The sequence below is a fragment of the Rhipicephalus microplus genome, chromosome X (genome assembly GCF_043290135.1).
Source record: "Rhipicephalus microplus isolate Deutch F79 chromosome X, USDA_Rmic, whole genome shotgun sequence".
NCBI lineage: Eukaryota > Metazoa > Arthropoda > Arachnida > Ixodida > Ixodidae > Rhipicephalus > Rhipicephalus microplus.
Window position 1 is genome coordinate 41,003,448 of NC_134710.1, and position 20,149 is coordinate 41,023,596.

At 43.9% G+C, this 20,149-nt stretch overlaps 2 protein-coding genes across 4 annotated transcripts in view; one reads left to right on the forward strand and one right to left on the reverse strand.

Moving 5' to 3' along the window:
* The first annotated feature begins 25 nt into the window (after window positions 1-25).
* On the forward strand, window positions 26-1,813 carry LOC119175845 (putative GTP-binding protein 6). The gene has a single exon (XM_037426848.2). The coding sequence runs from the start codon at window positions 270-272 to the stop codon at window positions 1,788-1,790; it is 1,521 nt and encodes a 506-aa protein (XP_037282745.2). The 5' UTR covers window positions 26-269; the 3' UTR covers window positions 1,791-1,813.
* Window positions 1,814-4,536: 2,723 nt separating this feature from the next.
* Window positions 4,537-20,149, reverse strand: part of Oga (O-GlcNAcase) — a 55,386-nt gene continuing 39,773 nt past the window's right edge. For 2 of the 3 annotated variants that reach the window (XM_037426850.2, XM_037426849.2), the window contains 3 exons: window positions 10,591-10,789; window positions 8,369-8,528; window positions 4,537-4,807 (listed from right to left, as the gene is read on the reverse strand). In XM_037426850.2, the coding sequence (XP_037282747.1) occupies window positions 4,671-4,807; window positions 8,369-8,528; window positions 10,591-10,789 (496 nt within the window). In that variant the 3' untranslated portion in view covers window positions 4,537-4,670. Of the gene's footprint in view, window positions 4,808-7,973; window positions 8,036-8,368; window positions 8,529-10,590; window positions 10,790-20,149 lie in introns of all 3 variants that reach the window. The other variant, XM_037426851.2, reaches the window with a different exon arrangement.

Below are 20,149 nucleotides of genomic sequence, written 5' to 3' on the forward strand. Positions count from 1 at the left end.
AAGACAGCAGCGCCTCCCATTCGTCTCATGTGCCAATGGTGTCGTGTTCTTCGTCGTGCTCTGCCAACGCCTTGTGTTCTGCACACTCCCACGTGATGTGAAATAGTGTTGGTGAGGTACCATTGGAGGTACTACCTTGGTACTACTACGTGTTTCTGGTACTACCGCAGCGCTAGTTGCGAGAGGAATGTGAATTGTGCTCATGTTGATGTAAGTGTACCATGCGAACACCTTTACTCTGGTCCGACTAGTGCCTTTAACATCTCACAATGGTGATATTTCCTAATGTCTCGTTTATTTCAAGACGCGCTTGTTTCATTATGCTGCATCCCTGTTCTCGCCACCAGTTTTTTTCTCCGGTGCTTGGATCCAAGTTGTGTGCTCACCGAACAAATAACCCACTAATTACATTACGAACTTTTACCGAAACCGACTTCACAGAGTTCGAAAACTATGTGCAGAGTAACGCCTATGTAGAGCAGCAGCCCAAGTTTGCCTTACTTAATTTGCCACGTGTTGGTCATGATTTTCTCGTAGTGCAGCCTCAAATTAAAAAGGGGAAACGGTTGAGGACAGATACTACTACCGCTTTGCAGCTTGCTGAAGCAGTCACCTTATTGGAAACGTTACCGGGATGGAAAGCTGCTGGCAGGCTGACTCTTAAGACTGACAACGACATGAGAAAGCTAATATTCAAGTCGGGAAACTTGGAAAGAATTCAGGACAGTGTCAAGGAAAAGTCAGCCACTGCCATTTTTATCAATTTCGATATTCTTACGGGCGTCCAGCACGCAGCACTTCAAGAGTTTTTTCGCCTGCCAATTTACGATCGGTACACGGTGGTGTTGAATATATTTCGCAACCACGCTCGCACGAAAGAAGCCAAGCTGCAGATAGCTCTTGCCGAGATCCCGTACTACCGCGCCCGTATCTGGCATCTGCACAAGGGTACCGGCCGCAATACGTTTGGCACTGGCCAGACCTACTACGAGCGACAGCAGCAGCAGCTGCAGACCCGCGAAGCTGCACTACGCAGGCAACTGGCGCAAATAAAGGACGAACGTAGCCTTTTGCGAAAGAAACGACGTCAGCTGGAGTTCCCAACTGTGGCTGTCGTTGGATACACAAATGCTGGAAAGACTGCGCTCATTAAACGACTAACGGACGACGATCGTCTACAGCCGCGTGACCAGCTCTTTGCCACGCTTGACGTCACTGCGCATGCGGGTCGACTTAACATGCTGAAATGTGTTCTTTACATGGACACCGTCGGCTTTATCTCGGACATACCAACGACTCTAGTGGCATCCTTCGCGTCGACACTCGATGATGTCGTTCTCGCAGATGTCATCGTGCACGTACTCAACCTGAGCCACCCCGACCGCGAAGCTCAGCGCAGTAACGTTCTCGAGACATTGGACAAGATAGGTGTGCCACAGAAGCTCCTCGACAGCATGATTCAAGTGGGAAACAAGGTCGACTTATTGCCGTCGTCAGTGCCCGAGAACGGATGGGAGTGCATACCTGTTTCGTGCATGGACGGCACAGGGCTCGCCGAGCTGCGGGTCGTCATCGAGCAGAGGCTTATCGAAAACACTGGCCGGTCAGTGGCAAGGTTTCGGGTTTCTACAGGAGGTTCAGAGTACAGCTGGCTGTATAGGGAGGGCACTTTCATTTCATCAATTGTGGATGCCCACGACAGCAATTATTCTATTGTAGATGTCGTACTTTCAACTGCTGCAAAGGCAAAGTTTAAACACCTTTATGGAAGTATGTGTGCTGTGGACTAAATAAAATGTCTACTTGGACTGCAGTTCAAACAATAGCCTACCGATACATGGTTCACTACCATGGTGTCAGCAACCCAATTACACTTCTGTCTTTGCCCTAGTGTGGTGGTTCGCTTGCTAAGAAGGAGGGCATGGATTTAAAGGGATACTTGCACGAAAATTCTCATTGTAATTTTCTTGTATCAAACATGAGGACAAGCCGTCAGCCACCTGGAAATGTGCTGCTACGAGCGAGTGCACCCTGAAAAAGTAATTACTATGTTTTACAGTGAAAGCTGTTGAGAAGTCACAAGCATAATTTTTGGCACCGTAGTTGTCCGCTGCCTGGGTCCGTAACCACTATTGCGCGAAATAAGAAAAAAAACTAAATGAATGAAAGATTAGGCAGATCCCACGTACCTGGAAATTGACGTTATGCGAAGCACGCATAATTTTTTTTATTAAGCGACACTTCATGAAATGACACTAAATATATGTACAAATGTTGTACGCACAGACATATGTTGAAGAGTTGGATATGTTTATATAACCAGTTGTTTGCATTTGTGCAATGATGCCCCTGGAACATGCGTATTAACAACACCAGAAGCAGACGTGAAGCGCTGATGCTCGCGAGGATGCTGGCTCTGGACACTGCAACATAAATAAACTTCAGCGCATGGCAACTAACCACAATTGACATTAACCCCGCATGACGGCTGTTTCAAAGGAGTACATATGTAATGTTTATAAAATTGGGTAGGCAGCACTGCAACCACTATTGATTTTTCACGAATATTAGCGTCTATTTGAAAAGTATTTCCAAGACGTGGTGCAGCTCTGTGGTAAAATGCTTCATTGCCACGCAGAATGCTTGGGTTCGATTCCATCTGGGACCCTGACATTTACTCTTTGCATTCGTCGGGTTGGTGCTACTGATGTTGGGTATTTGTTAATGCTCGCGTGTTAAATTTGCCCATGTGTGTTCTTGTTGTTCCCGAGTAGATACTAAAGGTCTGTTCGATTCACCTGCACCAATCTGAACCGGTTCACGGCTGTGCACGAGAAGTTCAGAAATTGTGCAGCGCGAGTTCGGTGGTGAAGGCACAATGCGACACCCGGAACGAATGACGATGTGCTAACAAGGTGCAAGCCTCATTTCTGTTCACTTAATTTACACCGTTCAGCTAACACTGACTGATGGCGAACCGCACATGCGTACAGTTTATGAGGTGCAAACAACTTGGCAAAACACATCACGTTAGTCGAGGTGGGCACGGCTTACGCCAAAGTGCTGCTTCGTTTGCTCAGCAGCACTATGCAGGACCGTAGCGTAGGAGGTGCAGGAAAATCGTGAACCAGCGCTGCACCTCTCAAAACAAATGTCAGGGTTCAGAGGTCCTCCATGCTGCACCGTTGAAACGAATGAAAAGGTGCAGCATCTCGCAAACTGGTTCATGTGGTGCAGGTGAATCAAACAGACCTTAAGTGTCGATCACCTGTGGCACATACCCGCATACCAGCTGCACACACCTGCCCGTGGGTATGTGCCACTGTCTGGTGGAAATCATTTGACGACGTAAGTGATGAGATTGTGACATTATTCACGTCTTGACCAACACGTCATATTTGGCAAACCATCTTACTCTGCCATGCTGATTTTGGTTCACACCAAGTTAAGGGGGTGATCAGGAGAGCACCCAAACGTAAGTGGCTAGATGATAGATACGCTCAAAGTTGCCAAAGTTCACTAAGAAATGCATCACATTTTAAAAAATGCCAAGGACAGAATAAAGTCGAACCTGCTTCCCCTGCATGCCAGGCCAGTATTCTACCGTTGAGCTACGCCCGTGCTTCCGTTGCAAACTGACCCTACGTCAGATAACAAAACCTTTTAGAACAGCAAAGACACAACCAGGTGTCACACAATGCAAATTGCATAACAAGTGGGTTGTAAAATGCCCCAACCCATTACAAAAGCCTCTGGCATTATGCTTCATCATCAGCCTTACATCAACAAAATGCACAGCATTCCTTGCAAGTGTATAGCTGCTTCTTTGCAGGATGACATAGTGGATGCCTCCCTACTACATAAAAATTAAGATTTACAAAGTAATGGGTACCCTGCAAGTGTACTTAAGGTAGTTGCCGAAAGAGCATTTAAAATAAAAGGCTTCAGAAAGGCCGCTCTTTTAATATGTTTTGCATAGGCGCGGCAGTTTTTAAAAGCTACTTTCAGTTACTACTGTACACTGATGTAACAACACTGTATGGCCTTGTCACATGCTCACCAAGATGGTTCTGCCACCGCTCCACACCATGGCTCATCTTCCGCCATACAAACTGCCATTGTGAATGTTTTGGTGATATTTTTGAACATTTTTGTACCTATTGTCATTACAATTAGCCAGACTGCTGCTTGAAGTCACCGGAATTAGTAATGTAGCCAGACATCAATCTAGTGTCCATGTCTGTAGGTGTGTTATGGTGAACTTGACTTTTGCCGAGCTTTACACTTGCTCACAGAAGTCTTTATACAGGAGATTTGTTCGGCTAGATAAAATTGCCTTCAAAAAATGGTGTCGGTACCCCTTTAATTCCCAGCCATGGCTGCTCAATTGTGACAAGGCTGAAAACCTACATTTAAGTGTACTGTAGTTTTTCCCATGTAGGTTGCCAGCATGTGAAAGCAGCACCAAGTGATAAGAGATGCAGGTTTTTTTTTTTTTTTTTCATTCTTTAAGCCTGTAGTCCGAACAAGAGAAAGTAAAGAAAGAAATTAAAAATTTTATTTACATGGTGTATATCTAAAAGCCCGAATGGGTTGAGTCTCCTTGGAACAGCCCTTGCCCCAGTTGCGATGTCTATACAGTATGTGTCACTGTAGGAACATCTTTCGGGCTAGAAGGTACGGCCAAGGAAGGAAGTGTCATCGTGCAGGAAGTCTGGTAAATTTATCTCGAGGAAGCCCAGCTTCGAGTAGAATTCGACGACATTCTTGTCTCCCATCAGCACTTGGGAAAATACACCATGTGATCCTGCAGAGGTCAGACAGAATGGTCACTAAGCTGCATGTTTATGAACAGCGAGCACTGACAATGCTATTAGACTATATAGGGTATGAGGCATATTTTACAAGACTCAAGTTATGAGTTTTGACAGGCAAGTTTTGCATGGTGAAGCTTTCTCTAGCTGCTGTATCGTGAGGTCTGCATAACTGCCAGCCACGGTGCGATGTCCATTGTGTTAGGCAATTTTCTTTCAGTTCAGTGAAAGTACTCACAGTTCTGCGACGATTGTCACACCATCACATCACACATTAGCGACAAGTTTTTCCTCCAGTGTGACAACACCAGTGGGTTATTCAACCATTTTGTGCAGTTATATCATCACAAGAAACCCAATAAAAAAATTTATCTTGTTATATTTGTAGTGAAAAAAACCAGATGCAAACCCAAGTAATGAACACATACACAGGATGCTAGCGCCCGTCCAGTGTACTTGTTAAGAAACACGTACTTGTGTTTAATATGTTAAGTTTAACGTCCCAAATGTTTCTTACTTGTGTCGGCATCTGGTTTTTTGAGTTGCAAATATGATTACAAGCGACTCAAACCAGATGGCCTGCATCACCACCTTGAAGGGATTTTAGCAGACTGCCAATGAATTGACCAAAATGGAGGCTCAGACTTAGCAAGGAAGAAATTTGTATTATACCCCTATCACACGGTATCTCTATCATTCGCTATGAATGACATTAGGCGTTAATGTCATTTTCCTTAATTCTACATGGGCATAGTAAATGACATTCACACTTAATGACATTCACTCGTTGAGTGTGTTCACTGAACTCATGGAAGCGCGACATGTATACTCTCGTCAACAGGCACTTGACAAGAGATTACAAAATCGACATCTTAAAGCAAGTGTAAACGATGTTCAAATGTTTATTAGAGGTTGTTAACTTTTCGGTAACTTTTTAACGTGCAACGCGATAGTGGAAGCAATTTGTGCCGCTATATTCTCTTTCCCAGACTTTGACTTGACGATATAACACCCTGTCAGCCACGTTTACACACGCTCGCTGTTCTGGTGCAACTTCACCGCGTTAGGACTAACTAGTAGCAGAGCACGCACAATGGACGCCAGTTTAGGGAGAGCATTTTTAACCAATTTTCCTTTCTTGGGAAGCGCCGCAGTTCTGTTATTCGCTGACGAAGTCGAAGCCCAAAGAGCAGCATGAAAGAACTCGCGAGTAGGCGCAGCTCCAAATCCCTCATCGTCTGATCTTTCAATATCAAGTTTGAGGCGCTTCAGTCGGTTCTTGTGCTTTATTCGCAGCAGGTGGAAAGCAATTTTCATTCCTTTGCACTGGTAATAATTTATTACGGTTGCAAATTTATGAACGCTCTCATGGTTTCAAGTACTGCCGACTGCAAATTGTGACTGCAAGCTTTAAGCTAGTCTTGCTTTGGTATGAGGATTTTTTTTTCTACCGATGCTGTTTTATCACATCGCAGCATATTTTCAATTAGCCGAACAATGTTATGTAAATTAAATGCACAATTTGTAACCTTTTGGTATCGCAGCAGCCTGCCAATAAACATTGACACGAACTGCGAATGTAACTTCATGTAGTCTGTGAACCTAGTATGCAAGATCGCAATGACATTCGTTTTGAATGCCATTCGCTGCAAATGGCATTACACATGCTGTGTGACAGGGGTATTATAGAGAGAACACCAGTATATCGGTCTTTTACCTAAGAAAAAGCTTGCACAAAAATTTCATGAGATCAAATGTGACGCTTCAGGCCTACAGGTATTGGCAAAGTGCATTAAGAAATTGGCAGTTTTTAGTCGGTATGTGCAATTTAATCCAGTGGAGCACCAGTCTTAAAGTAAGTTGCTTCAAAAAGTGTTACCCTAAATAGAGCAAGCGTGCGATCGAGTAACCAATAAACCATCAAAAATGGCAGTAGCAATTAAAAATCTCTGAATGATTACAAATGCATGGAAGATACCTTAGGCTGTCACACTTAGTTTCTTTCCTGCATGCACTTGCAACAGTTCTCGCATTATCAATTTGGAGTGAGTAGATAAGTGTCTAGACTAAGATTCAGTTGCATAATGGTGATCAGCTGAAATTGAGCACAAAACATAGTCCTTTTGATATAAAACTGTGGCATATGACGGTTTGCTAGACCTTTGCTTTTTAATTACTGGAATTCAGTGATGCTGACTTACAGTAAAACAGTTTTCAAGTAATTATGTAATTGCACAAATAGGCAGGCAAACTAAAAAATTTGCATATGAAAAAATTGCTAGTACCTAAATTGTGAGATTAGTAACTATTACTGTACCTGTAGATTAGTAGAGAACAGTAACTGGGACTGGTTTTTGCATACATTAATTAGGTATAGCAAGAAAGACTAAGGGCCTACAAAGAACATCATCTCTCTTTTCCCTGCTTTTAGAGAAACACACTTGTGGCAGTAGATGTCAGGATTCTGCAATTGTTGCTGAAGCTTGAATGAGCAAAAGCACATAGCTTCTTTAGTTTATTTATTTATCATAGTGCCCACAGCGCCCAAGGGCATTATAGGGGGGGGGGGGGGGGCAATACAAAATTTCAACACTGAATACAGATACTTGCACTTCAACACAATAATAACAATTCATTGTAAACTATACGTAGCGGCACGTGGGGGTAAACAATACAAAGCAGCTTCACTGTACTGTTTCGTCCCTACACATCCTCGCGAGTACACCACTCTAGACCCTGAAGTAATCTTGAAAATACTTTATGCGAAGTAACCTCTGCTACTTCATAAGGCAACCTGTTCCACCGCGCTATCGTCCTGCGAAAAAAGGACATTTTAAATGCGTCAGTGCGGCAGCTTATTTCCCTTATCTTATTGGCGTGATCACAAAAGTGCAACATTTATGAGAACAGGACACACAGTATGCTCATTTACTTGAGTGACATAAATTCAAGGAGAGGTTTTCCTGCAAATTTCATTTTATTAGCTTCCTTCCTCAACTCTCCTTAAAAAAAAAAAATTCTGCCTCGCACATTGCAAGCACCTAGAGTGGGTATTCCAGCAAATCAGAAATGATTGACATGCTGTGGCTACAAACGATCAAGAGTAGCAGGTATAGGAAAGAAGTTGTCACAGCATGAACAGTTCCACAAAACTCCCACCTTCATCTGCTGTCTTCAGGGTATGTACCAACTTCATTGGCCATGTAGTACCACTGACAAATCTGGTAAGAAATTATAAAGAACTTTGCAAAGTAATATAGTTGCCAACAAAGATAATGCAAGAATACCACCCCTAGTTGAATTGGAGAGTGCAAAAAACAAGTACCACGAGTTGTAAGAATAATTCAGCAGGCACCATTCTGCAAGTTATATTTGTACCAATAATGACAATGATACTTTATCAGTCAGCTCTACCACTTCCCTCAAGGCTAGACATCTAGCTAAACTTAACAATATAAGTTTAGCATTTTTTCGTTTACAGAAAAAGCGATTCATAATTTGTTAAAACAGAAAAACTGACTTGACTTCCAACAAAATGATAACTTAATACTCACCATTTGACTTCAGGGCAGCTAGAACACAAGCCAGCAACCGCTTGGACACGCTAGAATCCACGATTGAGGGCAGCATACTCATGGTCACGCATGATGGGTGGTGCTTGTATACAACATCTGGGACTTTGACAGCCTTTGCGTGGAAGCTGTTCATTATTTGCTGCAAAGATAATTCATGAACAGAACATCATTCGCACACCCTCAAGTTCTAACCAGAAGGGCTGTTTTACCTATCGTGTTTATACTAGCGCACATAAAAAAATACCAGTAAACTGTCTAAAAGTGGCCGGCTAGTCCATAATCAACTGTGCCAATTATGTCACCATAAGAGTAACACAGCAAAATAGAAAGGTAAAAGAAGTTCCAATTTTTCTAAATGGTAGCCGACGGCAGCTACACTCATGGCATGAAAAAAGAAAACTGCCTTACGCAGTAAGTGATGATGACTACTCATTAGACGATTCTGTAACCGAACTAGAGTAAATCAAGAAAAGTTTTGCAATAGAGGAATGTGACAAACTGAATAAAAAAAACTAAACTGAGTCGCAATAAAGTTCTGGTAAATTTTATACAACTCTCTTCGCTTTTCACAGCACTAAAAGGAGTTAAAGGGAGTTGGCCAAGTACTGTGCACAGTATGTATGTGCTAATGAAACAGATAAAAGGGAAGTAGCAAAAATCAACTGACTGCATATTTTTTTACAAAATTTATGTTTACATTGTTGGCACATCAGCTGGCTCTTTCAACAAAAGTGCAGTACACAGTTTAACCCAATAACGCCAAAAAATATCTATCAGCCAATTTTATCAATTCTTGGTACCTACTGACATTAAATGTGATTGCCATTCTTTTGGGACTCCATGGAGCTGCCTAACATCTCACAATGCTGTGCCTTCATCACTTCTGGCATCTTTTAAAACCTTCTACATCAAATCAGCTTTCAAAAGCAAATATACTGAGACTGATGAAGTATTGGGTGGCATACATAAGAGTGCTTGCTATGTTCAGTACTTTACGCTTGGTGAATGACAACACAGAGTGGACAAAAGTCTACAATGTGGTCATCTTGGCAATACACTAACGAAATGACATAAGGAAAAAAGTGCACATAATACTGAAAATGGTGCCGTACTTTTAGAAATACGCTCAGCACTGATGGATTAACCATGTTTTTGAACCGAAATCAGTACTATTCATGACACTGAAAAATGAAAATGAGACCACAGCAAGCTTTTACAAATGCACCTTCAGTACTTGAAAAGTGTTCTTATTCACCCGAGAGATTTTGTAGTGTGGCTACAAATGACAGACAGATTATGCTTTACCCCATGTTTTCCCTGACTTTCTTGTCGCATATTCCCTTCAGCAGTAGTGGCTACATTTGTGCACTCAATTATTTTATGCTACCAATTGCATCAACTAGTGGTCAAAGCAGAGCAAGATTCTAGTCTTACAATCCTAGTCACCTGGTCTAGCGAAACGGGAGCCGGTGATTGCGTTCTCGTGCTATCTTCGCACGACGACATTGCAGCCGTGTTGGGAAGCCAGGCAAACTCTCCGTCATAGCGCTGACTCTTAGCTTGCTCAAAGCGCCTTTTATAATAGCATGTACGGTTGATCAATTCTAACATATTAGAAGATTGAAGGTGTCGTCGGCAATCCCGTTAAGAATATGCCCAACTTCGTCGGCCTCCGGCATCTCGTCATTGACTTTTCAACACAACGAAATCACATCTTCGATGTAAGAGATGTACGATTCTGTGGACTGTTTTGAAACGTTTTATAAGTCGTATTACTGCGATTGCTTCCCTGACAGGAAGCCTGCTTAAGGCAAATTTTCCAACAAGTCCCAAGCACCGCCGTGGCTCAGAGGTAGAATACTGAGCTGGCACCCACCGGACCCGGGTTCGAGCCCTACCGAGTCATTGGTACTAGGTTTTTTTGCCAATTTTGCACGATGTGGTTACAGACACTGGTGCCGCCGGCGGCGGACAACCATGGCATCATAGAGTTGTGATTTCATAACAGCTTTCGCTGTAAACTATGTCTTATCTGAAATGCAATGCACCTAGCTAAGCACATTTTCTCACACTAGGGCAAAACGTAGTACTTCTCATGCAAAAACCCAACAATTCTAAGTGAACCATTTTTAGAAGTTGAAGGCAACAGCAGTACAGGCATGCATAATGCGAGCAATAACAGCCAATATCAGATTTCCCACCTCTGAAGGGGTGAGCAGCTGCGAGGATTCCTTATTGGGTGCAGGGTACTTGATACACAGTGCGGGTATCCAAGCCACCTCCAGCTTCTTGCTGAATTGCTGTGCGTCTAGTGCAGCCAATGCATAGCCACACACCCCAGTCTCGTCCTCCACGACAAAACAGTACTCGTTGCTCAGGTTTAGAAAACCACCAACCAGTCTGCACACAGAATATAGAAAAGTGCTGGTTCATTTGGGTACATCTGAAATACAGGGTCAACAATTTCCACAGACAAGTGGCAGGGACAAATATATAAAAAACTATACAGTTGTACACCTTGGGGCATCATGGTCAGTTGTTTATGCTGCACTATTTCTACAGACTGATTAAGCCCGTGGCACCTTCATAGCTCATCTAATGTACTGTACTGCAAGAAAGGGAAACATAAAGTCCCAGAATAAAGATACGCTTGCCATAAAACATCTACACAAACACTGCCTGGTGTTATACCTGCATATGTATACTGGGTATTTTTTTGAAACAGAACAGATTTTGTATAAAAAAGCTATGACTGTCCAGCCTCTGTCGTCTTTGCAAACGAACTTCACGCTGAAAATGGAAAAACTTTGCCACACCTAAACTTGCACTGAAGTAAGCAATTACCAAAAACTTGACAACTTTAAACTTATTAACTTGGGAGCAGCTGTTTACAGAGAAATTTGTATCGAAACTGGGTGCTTAGAAATTGAACCATTAGGGTTAGGCCAGACTAGAAAAGCCGAATTGCATAATCCATTAAAAATGTGCGTCAAATGAAAATAAATGTACTAGTGCACATGCTATCTGAACAATGCCTCGGAAAAAACAGTCATGCCACTACTTTGAATAAGTCAAAGCGCGCCATTGTGTTGAAATGTGTGCTGTTTTTTTTTTCTTATTACAGTGCTCATTATTCTACTTCAACATTGTCAAATGTCATAGCAGTGAGAGACTAATTCTTAGCTGCCCCTGCAGCACATGCACTGGGGTGGGATGACAGACTGAATTGGAAGCAGTTTCTGGAGCAGCAAAATTCCAATTTTGGAGCAGACAAACCTTGCTTTGGAGCAGTTAGCGGCATTTATATGTCGTCATGGGAGCTTGAAAAACAAATTTTAGGAACGTGGGGGCAGAAATGCATATTTTAATTGGCTTATAATACGCATAACACTGAAACATTGAAAAAAGCTTTTGAACGGATTATCGCCAGGTATGAGCAGCACTAGCATTTGTAACAAACATGTGAAATTAAAAAAAAAAGTCCTAAAAACTAGCTTTACGAAAACATTTTAAAAAGAAAAACGTTTCACCCTCGGAAAGAATTTAAAAAAATTACAATTGCACAAAAATCTTAGTTATATAACTATAGGCCTTCGCTTAAAGTGACATGATTCAGTATATTATTGCATTGACTTTTTGTACGTCTGTTTCTCTATCTTCTCAGTTTCATGATTGGCATAACATCCCCTCCTCCCACCAGTGCACTGCAAGCTTTTAACAGACAACAAAAGCGTGCTGCACCCCTGTTTGCGGCTACCTCGCACGGGACCACTTTCATGAGTGCAATGCGAGAACCTAGCTGCACCAAATATGGCACGAAGTGATAAGCGACCAGAAGAACGAGCTACGCACAACAAAGTCAACCCTGCAACGCATGTCACTCGGTTAGGGTGGCTAACTCAGTGGTTTTCGCTGAGTGAAAGTGGCGCCAGAACACACAGCCTAGCTAGAAGCAGCAGCGCGCTCAATACACGGCAGCATATTTTTGCGGGGTCACGCATATTTACAACAGTACAAAGGAGATAAGGGCGTCGCCAGAAAGGCACAAAGTGAAAGACATGCTTGAGCGCGTCTTAGTATTCCTGGCGCTGCTAGGAAAATCATGTTGTCAAACCAGCTCATTCTAGTTCACTGTAATTCAGCCTTTCTTTCCCCTCTGAAGCTGACGTTGGCATCAAAATCCTAGCTTTCGAGGCTGTTTTCGAGCAGTTCGGTGCAATTTTCGGGATTTTTATGCTTTTTAAGCAGCTTGGTGCAATAAAACAAACGTATCAAAAATGCGCAGTATTCGCAGCTGTCTCACCTCTGCATGCATAGAAATGTTGTGGAAACCATCACAACATGGGCTCCATGAACTAAATGCTAGAGCTGTGCTCTCATTAAAAGGATGTGAGCATAACTTCAAAGAAATCGATGCCAGCTTAGTGTTGCCAGGAAATATTGCTTCCAACATGCTGGCAGGCACACACTTGCAATTTTTGTTTTTGTTTCAGTTTGAATGACTCTGGCATGCATAGGCACAGCAGCAGCTGATGGGCCATTTGCAGCTTCTGTCCAAAGCTCATAAATTGCTGAGTGACATGGGCATTACTATCGTGAAAATGATGCCATAAATATGAAGATCCTCATAGTGACACACACAATCAAGCACAACAAAGCATTGCCTTTTCTGACTTGCCAGAATTCTTTTTCCAAGTAAGTGGAATGACTACAAACAAGTTTAATAAGCAAGTAGCGCAGTCCTATGTCTTCTACTGATGCAAAGAATTCTCTAATGAAAAGAAATTTAGCACTCTAATGAGCATCAGTGCACAAGAATGCAGGCATGATTGAAGAGATGCACAGCATTTTTTTTCGTTCATACTTACAGAAGTTTAATGAAACGCCTGTTTCAAGAAAATGAGAACATCACTGAAATTGCCATCACAAACTAGAACAAAAATTCTTAACACTAGGCATTTTCAGACACAGCCGTACTGGAGAAGCATGTGATTGATTGATATGTGGGGTTTAACGTCCCAAAACCACTATATGATTATGAGATGCCGTAGTGGAGGGCTCCGGAAATTTAGACCCCCTGGGGTTCTTTAACGTGGGAGAGAAGCATGTGAGCGTTCTGCATCATGGCCTTCGCAATGCGTTTGTTTCCAGCCTCCACCACACCACCAAATCGCTCTGACCCTGCTGTTGCTAGCTGTTGCATTCGAGACTACGATCCCCGCATAAGTAAATGCAAAATGAAGGAAAAAAAAATCTTAAGAAAATGCACAATGAAGGAAAAAAAAAAAATCTTAAGATCCCAAGCAGCAAGCAAAAACACCTATAACTGGTCGGCGTGCCCCTCGTGTTGAGCAATGGCTCAAACAACAACAAAACGCTACTATTGCACTGAACTCAAAAGCAAAGGGCATAAGACAAAACATCAACATGCCTTTCTAGTTCGTCTTCAGTTCGCATAATGATGGTATCGCTGTGGCAGTGATGGAAGCAACATACAGATTACGCAGCAGAAAAAACTCATGCTTTGGAGCAGCCATAAGTGTTTTCGGAGCAGTTGGCAAGATATTCTAAACGACTCCTTGGGCTTAAAGTGTCATTTAAGCATCTACTAATTATGAATACATATTGCATATTAAATAATGACTTCAAATAGCACAAAACAAACGATTAGATCGATGGTAACACTCGGTAAGATGACCTATACTTAAAATGCCAAATCGTGCGGTAAAATCATACAGAAGCAATAAAGCTGAGCACCAAATTACAAAAGCAGCCACTGCCACATTTAAAGGGGTCGTGAAACGAAAATGAAACTTCTGGGCTCACTAGTGACAATGCAGCACCACTGGCCACTATAAGCACTAATATGTGATATCAGTGAAACGTCAGAGTAAGAAAAGTTACAAACGGAGCGCTAGCTTTATTTTCCTTGAAAGTAATACAGCGAAACCTCGTTAAACAGTACACGCGTAAACAGTAGTTTCGTTTTAAAGGTAGTGAAGTCAAATCCCCGTTTCGGCGGTCATTGAACATAATGCATTTTGTATCCACATAAGCCGTACCAGCTTATCACGTATGTATCGGTTAATAAGTAGTTTTTCCAATTTTCGTTGCACACTCGCCGCGGCTTGTTGTCTCCCACTGGACGTGTCGACAGAACAGCAAGCCCCAGAGATCGAAACACACCTCGCTTGTTTGTGTTGATGATGATGGCGGCTGTGTTGGTGAGCGCCATCTCTTGGATTTTTCTGCAACAAGAAGCACTCGGCCGGCTAGGCTTCTGGTGTTGTCCATGCGATGGTGCTTTGCACAAACACGCAAACACGGTGTGCGCTTGCTTTGCTTTCTTTGTTCCTTTGGCGCCGTGCATAGTGTTCTCTGGTTGATTCGTGCCGAACAGCTCTCGCGTCGTTTTTCACGTGTTGTGTATGTGTGCTTGTGCTGCTTCGTACTTGCGTCATGCCGAAGCTGGGACAAAAGCATCGAGTGCTGAAAATAGAGGAGAAATTGGACATAATTCAAGCTATTGAAAGTGGCACGAAAAAAATCTGCGCTGGCACGCGAAAAGGACCTGCCATTAACCACGGTGTGTGGAATTTGGAATTCCAGAGAGAAGTTGCTCGGCAGTGCTGTTGCAACTGCGAAAAGGTGCCGGCTACACGGTTCGGCGTTTTCGGATGTAGAGGAGGCGCTGGTGAAATGGGTAAAAACTGCACGGTCAAAAAATCTGCCTATCAGCGGACCCCTGCTCGTGGAGAAGGCCCTGGTTTTTGCCTCGCAGCTCAATCATGACAATTTCGTGTGCAGCAATGGCTGGCTGGCCAGATTTAAGGCAAGGCACGGCATTACCATGAGGACTGTTTCGGGAGAAGGTGCTGCTGCTGACGTGGATGGTGCGGAGCAGTGGCAAAATGGTCAGCTGAAGAACATCTTGGAAGACTACGCACCTGATGACATCTTTAATATGGATGAATCGGCGCTATTCTTCAAGCTGCTACCAGACAAAACACTCGCGTTCAAAGGCGAGATGTGCACCGGCGGCAAGCATGCAAAAGACAGAATATCAGTGGTGTTTTGCATAAACATGACTGGAACCGACAAAACTCCGCTCCTCGTGATTGGAAAGTCGGCGAAGCCTAGATGTTTCAAAGACGCCCGGTTGCCATCAGTGGTCATCTATCGCAGCAACACCAAAGCATGGATGACGGCAAAACTCTTTGAGGAGTACGTGCGCTTCATCGATCGTCATTTTGTGGCCAAGAACAGAAGAGGTGTTATTATTTTAGACAACGCTTCGGCGCACGTCACCCTGGACAACCTGACGGCTGTGAAGTTGGCGTCTCTGCCACCAAACACAACAGCGATTGCCCAGCCCTTGAACCAAGGCATCATTCGAGCTGTAAAACTGCTCTACAAGAAGAATCTGCTGCGCAGATTTCTTCTCGTCATTGAATGTGGCAAATTATTCTTCATCGACCTGATTGGCGCGATTCACCTGCTCGAATACTCGTGGCAGCAGGTTGAAGCAACGACAGTTCAAAATTGCTTCAAGCGTGCTGGCTTCAGTGTGTGTGCGGGCGACGCAGATGATGCCAGTGACACCATCGACCAGACTTCGGACATCGTAGACGAAGCTTGCAAAAGTCTGCTAGCTGAAGTGCTGGAGCGGCAGGGCGTTACGGAAGGCATTTCCTTCCCGGACTTCAGAGATGCAGACAGCGATGTGCAGACATCTCCGGACATGTCCGACGAAGCCATTGTTGCCTCTGTTGTCGAAGTGTCGCCAAATGATAGTGATGAGGACGACATGGAAAGTGACAACACGGGTGATCCAGGTCCGACAGTGGCCGAAGCTGCGCATTGCGTCAGCGTCATGCGGGTATTTGCCGAGAAGAGGGGGCTGGCGGAAAAGCTGGCTCACAGCACAAGTGAGTTTGAGGCCGCTGTCATTGCTGCTAGGCCGCCGCGTCGTCAAATGGAAGATTACAGACTGTCACTCGAGGTTAATAAATTACTGCACGTTTTTTGTTCTTTCATCGCACTTCCTGAAGGTTTCTTTTTTGACAGGTAAGTGAGCGACCTGACGCTATTTCGGTTAAGCAGTACTACCGTTTAGTACGTACTTTTTCCCGAGCTCCGGCCAACTACGGTTTAACAAGGTTTCTCTGTAATTTATAGGCACCTAGAAAAGAAAAAAATAACAGCAATTTTCGCGCCGAGTTGAGTGCTATGCAATCACAGTGAGTGATCTGCTTGGTACCACTTTCAAGTGCATCCGGGCTCTGTCACGGGTGTATCCTTGCCTTTCCGCCGGTTACCCATAGCTTGATCGGTACAGCCAGCGCAACGTACTAGTTTTTTTTTTTACTTGTTGCGACAGGTTGTGTTCTACTGCGAGTTCTGGGTGGCTTAGGCCTCGCTATACCAACCCTGTGCGTCATCGGACAGTGCTACACAACTGATGATGGGCGCACGGAGTGGAGACTGATGGTCGGGGCTTCCGCAAGCGGAGGTTCTGCCATGCAATCTCAATACGAGTGCTTCCAGGGCGCATGCTTCGCCCTCACCACCGCTGCCTTGCTTTGACAATGCCAATCATGCACTCACCCAGGTGCGTCGACATACAGCTCAAAGCCCAAGAACTGACTGCGCTCTAGCAGATGCCACTTTTTTTTTGAGGAGGTCAGCCATCCTACACTGTGTCTGTGACATTATGGTAAGTAGAATCTGGATGATACGAATTCGTAGGGAGTACGCAAAATGTTTGTTTATCCCTAATTCATATGAATCAAAAACAAGTTAAAGCTGATCATGAAGATGAACAAGAACTTCAGCTACTTCTTGCTGGAAAAAGTGCATCATGTTCTTTCAAAATTTCTTGCTTTCATCGCCTCTCAATAAAGTGCCGCGGCTTCCCGACTCACGTTGCTGGCACTATAAGGTGCGTTCACACTCGGCATTAAAGGGAGTGAAAGAGGCAAAACTAGTTGAAAATTCAATCGCTTTGCCGCAGAAGTGGCCAGAAGAATGCACCGCGTTGGCAATACGAAAAAAAAAGCAGTCCAAGAAATTTCACACTTGAGAATTCAATCGAGAACGCCAGAATGGCCGCAAAACCACGTCCGCGCCACTAGAAAATGTTCACATTCATTCTGCCTCTCGTATACATGCCCCAACTGTCGTTTTCGCCGCTTAAAAATTTATTCCCGCGCATTAAAATCCCCACCAACTTCTATTATGCATGCGATCGCATGCATAATCTTATGCATGTATTCGCAGCAATCGTAATCCAAACCAGGCTCTCGATGAACGCGTCTTTTTCAAGGCTGCTCGGGAAGTTCGCGATTGCACCGATGCGAGCCACTGCACCTGCCGATGCCTTGGCCGCCATCTTGAATGTACGACTGGTTGTTTACATCACGTGATTTGAGAGCTATCGCAGCCAAAGCCGTAGCAGAAAAGTGACCCGCTACCGTGTTGTAGTAAAATTTAATCGCGTTGCGGTGAAATTTGATCTCTGACTGCTTTTTTCGCGTCAGCCTTACGGCATGGTTTTCTGGCCACTTTTCTAGCGGCGAAGCGAGAGGAATTCCAGCGAGTTTGCCACATTCGCTCCCTTCGAGGCCAAGTGTGAACGGGCGTTCATTTCTGAGACAAGCCACGTTGCACCGCTCGTGTGCAGCGGTCAATCGCATTCGTATCATCCGTGGTTGCTGGGGAAAGCATTCGTATAACACCAAATTGCGGCATAGTTTATGTATTGTAGTCCACCCAAAGCAACCTTAAAATTCGCATTACTGCGAAATTCGCATTAACAGTAATCGTATCATTGAGATTACACTGTACTGTTATGGTGGCCATGGCACTGCAATAGAATGTTACGATGTTACGAACCACAGTCAACTAAAGCTCAAAAACATTGCTGCGTCGCCATTTTTTGTTGACAACATGGACTTTTCATTGGCTATCTTAAAGTGACGTCAGCTGCACAGTTGACGGGATCGTGAGCTGGGAAACTGATATTGCACTTTTTTGTTATTCAGTGAGCCCAGATGACCAAACGAGCCGAGGTATAGTATTGAATGGATAGCCAAGATTCTGAATACTCACATAGCTAAAAATTTTGGGGACACACTTCATCATCCCTTTAACTACTGCCGAAGCAGCAGTTCATATTTTGTAAAAATAGCCCGATATATATATAGTTAAACTTGGATTAACGAAATTGATAAATTCCCGGAAAAACTCGTTATAAAGAAGTTTTTGTTATATGCAGGTTCGGTACGAAAATTTGTGAAATAAATGCGCAAATCAAACAAAAATGGAACACTCATTTTACAGTAAAAAACTGCGTTATTATTGCGATAGCAGTTCTATGGACACACTCAGCGGGTTTTTGCTGTCGGCGCAATGTTCCGCAACAAGTCCAAATTGACAACATGCCCCCGCACATTGTAACTTTCACGAGCGGGCAAAAGCGCGCGAGCGCTGCTGAAGCAGAGATCAAATGAGTCGGCCCATCCCTATCGCCTGGAAAGTGCATAACATCTCCCGCATGTTAGAACTGCCATCGAATGCTCAAACAGAAATTAAACCACCTGTCTTAAATGAGCATGAAACAATGTGGCGAGGGGTGGGTGCGTAATCGCTCAAGTAAAAATAATGAACTTGAATCTTAAGGGCGGTCGCGATTGCTGGCGCGCTTGCTATCTTGGCAAGTATCAATGCAATTTCAACGTGAAGAAACTGTGCAAAAAGAGCAAACGCAATCATTCCAGTCAAAGTCGAAGGCGTGCGATTCTCCCCAACGAAGGATAAGCGCACGCGCACAAGCGTCTAACCCCTCTCCCCCCTCCGCATTCGCAGGGCAAAGTACGCATGGGAAATAAGCGCCCGCCGGCACATCGTGATGAGCTGAGCGCTGAGCGCAGGTGGCTTTTTTGTTTCTTGAGTTTTCATAGATATAGGTACGTATACATATACTATACATATACGGTGAATGAAGGCGGCGGCAAAAACCCAGCCGAAACTGCCCATATACATAACTGCTATCGCAAAAAAAAAAAAAAGCAAAGCTGAACGTCATCAAGGGACACACTATGCGCGCACGTCGTCGAAAACAAAGAGCAAATGACACGGACACAGACACGGTTAGCGTAGAAACTATTCGGTAAAGCACCCTCCATATGCAGCGCGGCCCCACATATGTGACGCTAACTAAAAGCGTGGCACTGCCACCGCGCAAAAGTAGTTTTTTTTTTTAAATTTTGGTTTAGAAGGGGGAAGGGGGGACACCCGCGCATGCGACCGCGGCGGCGAGAAAGGGGGCAACGCGGGCTCTTGAGGTGCAGGCCTGCCTGCCCGCCACCGCCATCGCTTATAGAGGCGTATATTTATTTTCCCTTAATTCTAAGGCAACCGAAGCGAGACTTTTTCATAATCTGCACACGCGCGTGCACACACACACACACGCACATATATATACACACATATATATAGATCTCATTATATTGTGTAAAAACACAGAAAAACGAGCCCTTAAGTATACACTTCTTTCCTTAATATATGTATATAAGAAAGAAGTGTATACTTAAGGGCCCGTTTTTCCGTGTTTTTGATACATTATTGATGAGATACAGACAATAATGCCAAAGAAAGAATAGGGGAAGTTGTTAGACCGAATTATAAAGTAAATGTGAAGTCGAAGGTCGCAGGTTCGGTTCCTGCCTCCGGCAAATTATCTTTTCACTACTTTTCTTT

What these genes read in the sequence shown, in the direction of transcription:
- LOC119175845 (XM_037426848.2), top strand. Translation starts at nt 270, where the DNA reads ATGGTGATATTTCCTAATGTCTCGTTTATTTCAAGACGCGCTTGTTTC.